Genomic DNA, 8,583 nt, shown 5'->3' with positions numbered 1-8,583 from the left:
CAATCCTAAAGAAGGAGAGAGAGAGAGAGAGAGAGAGAGAGAGAGAGAGAGAGAGAGAGAGGATATGATTGAGCCAGAAAAGAGACCTTTGCTGTTCTGAAAGGACTTGTCTCTTAGAGCTCATTGTCTGGTAAGGAAGATGCAGAGGGAAACTGGAAACAGATCAGGCCTTGATTTCCTGTGTTCTGAGAACTGGGATAGAGGCCAACACTGAGGGCAAGGGCTGGGGCTGAGGCAGGACCAAGAATGCATTCTGGGGGTTAGGAGTGAGAAAGATATCCTGTAAAAGGCACCATCTCAAGTGAATGTGAAGAACAAACAGGAAGTCTTCAGGGTAAGACAGATGTTGAGATAAGGTAGGACAAGCCAGGATGATTTCCCTGTGCATAATGACCTTGGGGCCACCTATCTAGGCCCCTCAGCTGTGAAGAATACCTCCAGCCAATGCTGAGGTGGCCAGCTCGCCTCACAGGAGCCTTGGAGTTGCTCAGGCCTCTGGGTCTTACAGAAAGGCCTAGTGGGGCTGAGGGAAAGAGATGTCAACCCTGACAGAAGCGGGCAGCAGGTTAGTGGAAGAACTCACCTTTGGAAGTCAAGCCTCCCCCGCCGAGGGGCGTCCACATCTGCCAGCCTCTGCAGTTCTGAGGAAGTGTCATCGTCAGCTGCAGACTGTGGTCTGCAGAGAAAGGAATAGATGTGCTGGGTATAATGGTGCATACGTGTAATCCCAGCACTCCGGAAGACCGAGGCAGGATGACCTCAAGTTCAAGCCCAACCTGGGGGACTGAGGGACTTAATGAGACCTTGTGTCATTTTTTTTTAAAAGAAAGAAAGAAATTGGGGCTGTGGATGTAGCTCAGTATAAAGGCCCTGGGTTCGATCGTGGTACCACACACTAAAAAAGGAGCACAGAGAATCCAGTGTCCTCTGGGCATGACTTGTCTCACCCCTGGAACACGACAAGAAATCTCACTGTCCCATTGGGAGAGGTCGTCGAGCCAAGGACCTCCTGCTCTATGACAATGAGGCAGCCACCTCTGAAACCACCCCGCCTTGGCGGACTAGCAGACTCACCTGCTGCTGGTCCTGTGGTCATCTTTGCCATTGGCCTTGATGGAAGGGGGAGCATGATGGTTGTGGTTATTGGCTGGGGAGCTCTTCACACCGTTGGATTTTTCTGTCATCCTCCATGTACAGCTGGGACTCACCTGCCAAGGGCACAACCATGGAAGGTCATGGAGTGCCCAGGTACCCTTAGAGGGCAGGTGAGCTACTGGTGAGTAGGGTGAGAACACTACCAGGGCCCAGCTAGCTAATTTGTGTGCCCAAAACTTCCCAGGGGTGAAGGAAACAAACCCCCATTGTGTAGTGTGGCACTGTCTTCATGTGAAATGTCATATCAGAGCCCGAGAAATTGTCAGTTTCTTGGCCTTCAGAGCCTGGCACTGAGACAAAGCTGAAGTATCTGGGGTGCTGAGGTTTGCCCCTGCACTGGGGAGTTGAGCAGAGGAGAAAGACTATGCAAAATAGACTGAGAGGAAACAGCCCAGGAGGCAGAAGGGAGGGTGTGTCCCACAGCGTTTCTTGCTACAGAGTCAGGAGCCTTGGGCAGCAGATACTCAGAGCAGGTGTTCCCTGCTTGGGCTGCACATATGGGAACAGCAACCAGATTTCCTAGGGTCCCTACTGCTGGACTGATCACCCTGAAGCTAATCCTGGTGTCCACCCCACCTAGTGCGTTCCAGCTCCTGACGCTGTCGCCATGGTGACGGCAGGCATGTCAAGCAGCCTCAGAGATGCTCATCTGCTGCTCTCTGTGGGACTATGGCATCAGGATGCTAATGAGGGCACCTGAGGGAAAGGGACCAGCATCTGTGAGTCCCTGTTTGCACCCAGGAGGCAGCGGACCATGGAGACAGAAAGCTCCAGACAATGCAAACAAAGCCAAGGCCCATGCACACTGATCAGTTTTCTAGCTGGCCTCATGGAAAGGGTGGTGTTGGAGACCAGGCTGGAGGGTGAAAAGGAGAACTGGCCAACTCTGGGGACACAGCACACACGTATACTCTCTCTGGGCTTCTGCCTCGGTGTGAGGAAGTGCAGACGCACCCCCGGTCTGCTGCCCGCTGGCAAACAAGGACAGACAGATAATTCCCTGCCTCACCTAACCAACTGTCAGCCCTGTGGTTCTCATCGGTGCTCTCCAGGAGACCTTATCCAGTCCAGACTCTTTGATTAAATAGGTCCGCAGGCCAGGAAGTCTCTCCCCAGCTGCCCAATTCTATCTTCAGCTGCCTGTGGGATATCTCCTTTGAGGAGCCTCAAATGCCAAATGGACACAACTAAAACAGAACTTGACATCTTCATCTACAATTGGGCTTCCCCCTTGACATACCCACCTCATGAGGGGGGCCTGCCTTCTTCCCAGTCCCTCGAGTCAGAAATGTGCATGTCAACTGTGACTTTTTGCTTCCTTCATCAGAGCCAAGCACCCTCTTTCCTGGAATGACTCCCCAGACATATCAAGCATCTGTATGTCTATTGCCTTCTCTCCCAGTGTCCCTGGCCTGGTCTCCTGATCACACCATGGCCTTCTAAGCCTGCAGCAGCCAACTATGGCCAGCCTGGCATATTCCCTGGGGTTTGAACTGGAGGGGCCCATGGAAACCATGTAGGTGAACCGGGAGCTGAAGCCCTCGGGGGAAATGAGCCCACCCTCCATATCATGAGCATGGAGAAGAAGTCTGAGAGCAGAGCTCTGAGAAGCTACCAACATGACAGACAGCCTAAGTTGCTAAGTGGATGAGGAGGAGGAGAGGCCAAGGGGTGTGAGAAGCATAAGATCGTGCCTAGGGGAGGGTGAGATTCAGGCAGGGAGTAGTCTGTTGGGACAATGTCAGGGAGATAAGGGCGGCCTGGAGAGACCCGCACTGTCCCTGCACTGAGATGAGAGCTTATGTGGGCTGCAGGTTGGGACAAGAGGGGCCTTGCTGGTGACCCAGGACGCCTGGTGATAACAGGGGATGTGTTTCACAGGGTTTTGGAGGCAGGGATGGAACAGGAGGAGCAGGAGATAAGGCACGTAGCTAATTCTCTATCAGCTTGACTGAGAATGGGCAGAGATAGAGTGGGAACCAAGCAGCATGTGAGGTTGGGAAAGTTTCTCTGTGTTGCTACTGTTATTATTTTACATGAAGGAGATAAGAAAGCAAATCGAAAGGTTGGGAGAAGAGTCAGTAGAGAATGAAAATATTTGTGCTTTGGCCCAGCCCCAACTGAGGCCAGAGCCCAGGCAAGGTGGGTGTGAGGACTGGGTACAGGTGTCAGAGGAAGAGAGAAGACCTCTCAGGGTTACAGGGAGAAGCTACTGAGGAGCAGCCCCGGAAAGAAGGAGGTGCCAGACATTTTAGATGTAGGTGAGGGTACAGTGAGAGGAGTTTCAACTTCAGACGCACCGGGCTACAGGACATACGGGCTTTGGTGGAGGCCAGAGGGTTTCAAAATGGCCACTGGGGGTGGTGGACAAGGGAAACATGATGAGTTCGAGGACAAAGCCAGGCCTGGCCAGAAAGACAACAGGCCATACAGCTTCCACAGAGAGCAGAGATGGACAGTAAGACAGGGTGACGCCACCGAAAACCCAGTTTCAATCACAGCACATTATGGGCCTCATTTCACTTTGTTCACAAGCTGAGAAACTAGCCCAGGACTTTATAGAAAGGCACCCAGGCTCAAAAAAACCTCTGGAACCCTGGCTGAGATGGTTGAGAGGACAGTTCCTTCCGAGTATGGGTGGAGATGTTCAGGGTAGAGAGAGAAGGAGCAAGTGAATAGACAAGATCACCAAGACTCAAAGTTCATGGGTGGCTCAAGTGCGTGTCGCTGCCTGTCACTTTCACTCACTCATCTAGTCCAGGCACAAACTGAAGATGGCTGCTGTGTGCCAGGTCCTGGGCTGGGTATTGAGGTGAGAGACACAAGCCTGGCAGGGTCTCTCACCCAGCATTGCTCCTGGATTGAAAGAGTAGACAGCCAGGAGCACAGTCAGTCCCAAAAGTCACTACTCTGTTCCCGTTCTGTTGTCTCTCAGCCATGCCTGACAGCTTATTCACTCCCTCCTTCTTAAAACCTTGCTTTATTCTCCTCGTCACCGATCGTTCTTCTGTGTCTTTGGAAGAACTCTCCTCTTCCTCACCAACTCTCAATGTTGGAGGGTTCTGAACCCAGTCCCTGAATGGAGCCCCTCTCCTGTCTGGCTTTACAGCTGGATGCTAATGAGCTACGGACACGGAACACCAGCCCCCTCTTCCCTGAACTCCAGTTTGTCCCCTTGACATAACCAGGTGGGTTTTGAATAAACATCTCTGGCTCAGTATGTGCAAAGCTTAACTTCCCATCTCCCCTCCAACCCTTATTTGCATCTCAGCTAAGGCAATGCCGCTCTCCCAGTGACTCGGGTCAGAGGCCTCGGCGCCATCCTGACTCCTCTCTTTCTTTCACACCCACTCCCTCCGTGTATGCAAAGCGTGTTGCATGCCCCGCATCCGTCGTTTCTTGCCATCTCCATCAGTACCATCTGGATCTGTATTTTCTCAGCACAGCAGATGTTCAATGAATGTTTGGGATGAATAATCTATGTGTGGTCCCTGCGTTTCCCCAGTCCACTACTTCCTCTCTACTTTACTTACTCAGCTCAGGCCGCTGCTGTACCAATGAGGATTTTAGTGGGACATTCAACACTTCTCCACTTGGCAAGGATGGAATCACCAGGGTGAAAGCCAACCTCCCCGGAATCCAACCGCCCCACTGAGAACAAGATATGAAACAATAGTTTCCAATCCTCTCCTCAATAAGCAACAAAGGGTGGTGTTCCCTAGCAGGCGGTAAACGGGTGATATGAACCCTGTGACTCCCCCAGATAGCTCCCTTGGAAGACTTTCTAGGCCATAGCAAAGGGAGGGGAAATATGGGTGGAACCTGACTGGTTTCCTGGGTTGAGGTAGCACAGAGGGAATCCCAAGAGACCAAAGCAGAACACTGGAGAGGAGAGAACTGCACAGGGGGTGGGGAGAGAGACAGAGACAGAGAGACAGAAAACTCTGGCAACTGAACAGGGTCACTTTCAAGGATCCAGCTGAGCATGTGTCAGTGTACACCAATGAGGAAGCTATTCCTGTTGAAGCCAGAACCATCGCCTAAAATTAGACCCTCACCTCTCACACGGGGCCTCATGCTGTCAGCCTGGAAAACCCAATGATCCACAGGGTATCAGAGAAGGGTTCGTAGTCCTTAAGACTGAGCGCTATCACAGTCCACTGAAAAATCTTAACAGCAGACTTAAAAGAACACAGCTCCTTCCCAGTAATTTCACAGCATCCCCAAAACAAGATTCAAGAGTGATTTTAGAAATATAAAAATACCCAGAATCCGATAAGGTAAAACTCACAAAGTGTAGTATCTATCGGAAGTTACCAGACAAGCGCATAGTTTCTCCATAATGAGGAGGAAGTGCTCTATAAATTGAAACAAACCTGGGATTGGCACAAATGTAGAATTAGCAGACACGAAATCAAAAGTTACTATACCACTTTAGTTCATTTGTTCAAAAAGTTAAGGTGGGGTATGGAATGTGCAAAAAGACCCAAGTCAACCTTCTAGAGATCAAAAGTAGCATTTGTGAGATGAAAAATTCACTACAGCCATCCCTCAATATCTTTCAAGACCCTGCTGTGCATAACTGAATGCACTAATGTTCAAGGCCCTATGTAAATTGACAGAGAGGAATATTTGTATGTAACCTACACATCCTCCCACATTTTATCATCTCTAAGATTACTTATAATACCTAATACAGTATAAATGTGTCAGTGGCTGTTAGCCTGTGTGGTCTAGGGGTGGTAACAAGAAGAAAAGTCTACGTGTTCAGTACACGTGAAATTTTTAAAAAGATCTTCAGTTCATGGTTGGTTGAATTGCAGAGCCCATGGGTGTGGAGGATTAGACTGTGCCTGAGATTAATGGAAGATCAGATACTGTAAGAGATCGGTGAACTTACAGACAATACAACCAAACTGTCCAAAATGAAGCATAGAAAAAAGAATCAGAAAAAGGCTGTGGTATAAGCTGTGCTATAGATTCATTGGAGTGATATGGGTGCAACTTTGTCCTGGAAGGAGAGGGAGGATAACATAATTGAAATGTTTTCTAACTTGTGTATATCTATTTATATTTATATAAACAGTGACACCCAAGCTTGCACTCACACACACACACACACACCATGAAAACGACACCAAGACAAATCATAATGAAATTTCCCAGACCCATTAATGGGAAAATGTTAAAAACAGCCAGTGAAATATGACACGTTATGCACTGAGTCACAAAAGTAAAGCGGGCACTGCACGCCCAGGAACAAAGGTAAGGATGACAGCAAGACCTCCCTACTAAGCTTAGATTTCCTTTGCAGCTTCCAACTGGACATTCTCTCTGGCTGCCCTCGGAAACCTGCAGCTCATCTCGTCGCATATCGCATGAATTCCTCACCACCATGATTGCTTTGATAGATATTCATAGCTGACCAGGGCTTCCAGCCCTCAGCCTCTGGCCTTCGAAGTATCTGGGCCCTCAAATTTCTCCAGAGAGCTGGCTGAGTTTCATTGTCTCTATCTTCAGCTTTCTGTCAAGTTTCCAAGGTCCTGGGTGAAGGCTGTGTCCAGGACTCCGCTACCCTTCCTGGCACAGCTTCCTGCTTTCGATTGTGCTCTGCCGGCAGGCAGGCGTAGGGGTCTACACTATGGAACACTGAACATCCAGTGCTGGGGATTTGTCTGGGAAGTGTTGCCTGTTTGTGGGTGGAGGAAAGGAAGCTGGAAAACAAGAAGGAAGGAGGGTGGAGGAAAAATGGAAGGAGCAGGAAAGAAGAGGAAGAGAGGAAGGAAAGGAGAGAGGAGCACATAAAGGCGAGAACTAGGGGAGGTGCTTCAGAAACCTGGAAGACAGTTCACAAAAGGGCACTGCTGAGGCTGGAGCAAGGGGAGGGAGACTGGTAGCCACAGGCCTCCCTGAGAGCTTGTGAGACCTTCTAGGTGATCAGATGTCCCAGGCTCTTCTACAACCAAGCCTGCTCTGACCTTAAGTTCAATTTAATGCCAGGTCAATCCAGAGAATTTCCACCATGTGTGCAGGGATCTTCTCCACGGTTGACAGCTGGAGGGAATGATACTCAATTCTGAGTCCCCCCCGCCAAATCCTCTTGTCCTCACTGAGAAGCTCTTCCTGGGCTCCATATCCTCCGGTACCAATAGACCATCTCCAGCTCCTGGAGGCAGCCACTGCCAAGGCCCAAACTGACATGACCTTCTGCCCCTGCCCCAAGCTCCTAGCTCCCCAGTGTCTTATCTTGGGAAAGGAACACCATTCCCTGCATGTGCTCACTCAGAAACTCAGCATTCAGCCAGGAGAGAGTGATGGCACATGCTTGTAATCCCGGCGCTCTGGGAGGCTGAGGCAGGAGGGTTGCAAAGACTGAGCTCAGCCTGGGCAATTTAACAACTTAGAAAAACCCTGTCTCAAAACAAAATGACTGGAGTTATAGCTCTGGGAAAAAGCTTTGGGTTCAATCACTACTACTGGAAAACAAAAAAGAAAAGAAACTTAGGCATTATTCTTGATACCTTCCACCTAGTCTCCAAATCTCATTGGTTCTACTGCTGAAATCTCTCTCCAGCACTTTTCCCCATCCATACTGACTGCTATTGCCCCAGGTCCTGCCTGTGCCCTGTCACAGCCTTTGAGTCATTGTTCCTCTACATTCAGACTGCCAGCTCTCTTCTCCCTTGTCGCTACCATCTACACCGCCAGGGTGAATGCAGTGTAATAGTTACTTGACCTATACTTGGCAAGCAAATGGATAAATGCATAGATGAATGGATTTAGGAATGGATTCTCTCAACTTCTCTTCTCTTCCCCAAATCCAGGCCTTGTTTCATGTTCCCTTTTCCCCACTTTGTCTGTACCATAGATTTATCATCTCCTGACAATGAACTCAAGGTTTTCCTGCTCTTTATAAGCCAGTACAGTTGGGACTCAGCTTGATGCACCAGTGTGTGTCCTGTCCAAACTCTCAGTCCCCTCTCTCTGCAGAAGGCAAGCACTGCCAAGGGGTGCTAAGGTGTAGCTGTAGGGGGTCCCATTGTGGGGAAGGGGGAACCCCAAATCCTGCCACTGGCAAGAGGTCTACAGAGGAAGGGTGTGGACCAGGCCTACACATGCTGCTGCAGACTCAAACTGGAAGCCAAAACAGAGTGCTGGGCCCACAGAGGCCCTGAGAGTCACCGCTGTGCCACGGCTGCTGCCTATCTCCAGAATCTTCCCTCAGCCAGAAGCTCCCAGAGCTTAGCTGCAGAAGGGTTTGCCCAAATCCTACTCCCATCAAGGGTTTTGTGAGAGGCCAGGAAGCCCTATGAAGGACCAAAAGCAAAGACTGTGATCCCAGCAGGGTTTCTGGGAGAAGCACTCAGAGCGTACTAGCTCCCTACCCCGGAGGTCCTCCCATGCAGGCAGCCATGGAGCTGCAAGCAG

General features: G+C 50.1%; 1 protein-coding gene across 1 annotated transcript in view; it reads right to left on the bottom strand.

The window, feature by feature from the left end:
• The window catches only part of Cnga2 (cyclic nucleotide gated channel subunit alpha 2), a 5,953-nt gene extending 4,622 nt beyond the window's left edge, over positions 1–1,331 (bottom strand). The window contains exons 1-2 of the mRNA XM_010639787.2: positions 1,075–1,331; positions 584–676 (exon numbers count right to left, since the gene is read on the bottom strand). Of these exons, the coding sequence (XP_010638089.1) occupies positions 584–676; positions 1,075–1,184 (203 nt within the window). The 5' untranslated portion in view covers positions 1,185–1,331. The remainder of the gene's footprint in view (positions 1–583; positions 677–1,074) is intronic.
• Between the last annotated feature and the right edge of the window lie 7,252 nt (positions 1,332–8,583).

The sequence above is a fragment of the Fukomys damarensis genome, unplaced genomic scaffold (assembly GCF_012274545.1).
Source record: "Fukomys damarensis isolate Sample0158 unplaced genomic scaffold, DMR_v1.0_HiC HiC_scaffold_39, whole genome shotgun sequence".
NCBI classification, from domain to species: Eukaryota; Metazoa; Chordata; class Mammalia; order Rodentia; family Bathyergidae; genus Fukomys; species Fukomys damarensis.
This window is presented reverse-complemented; position numbering and strand designations above follow the sequence as displayed.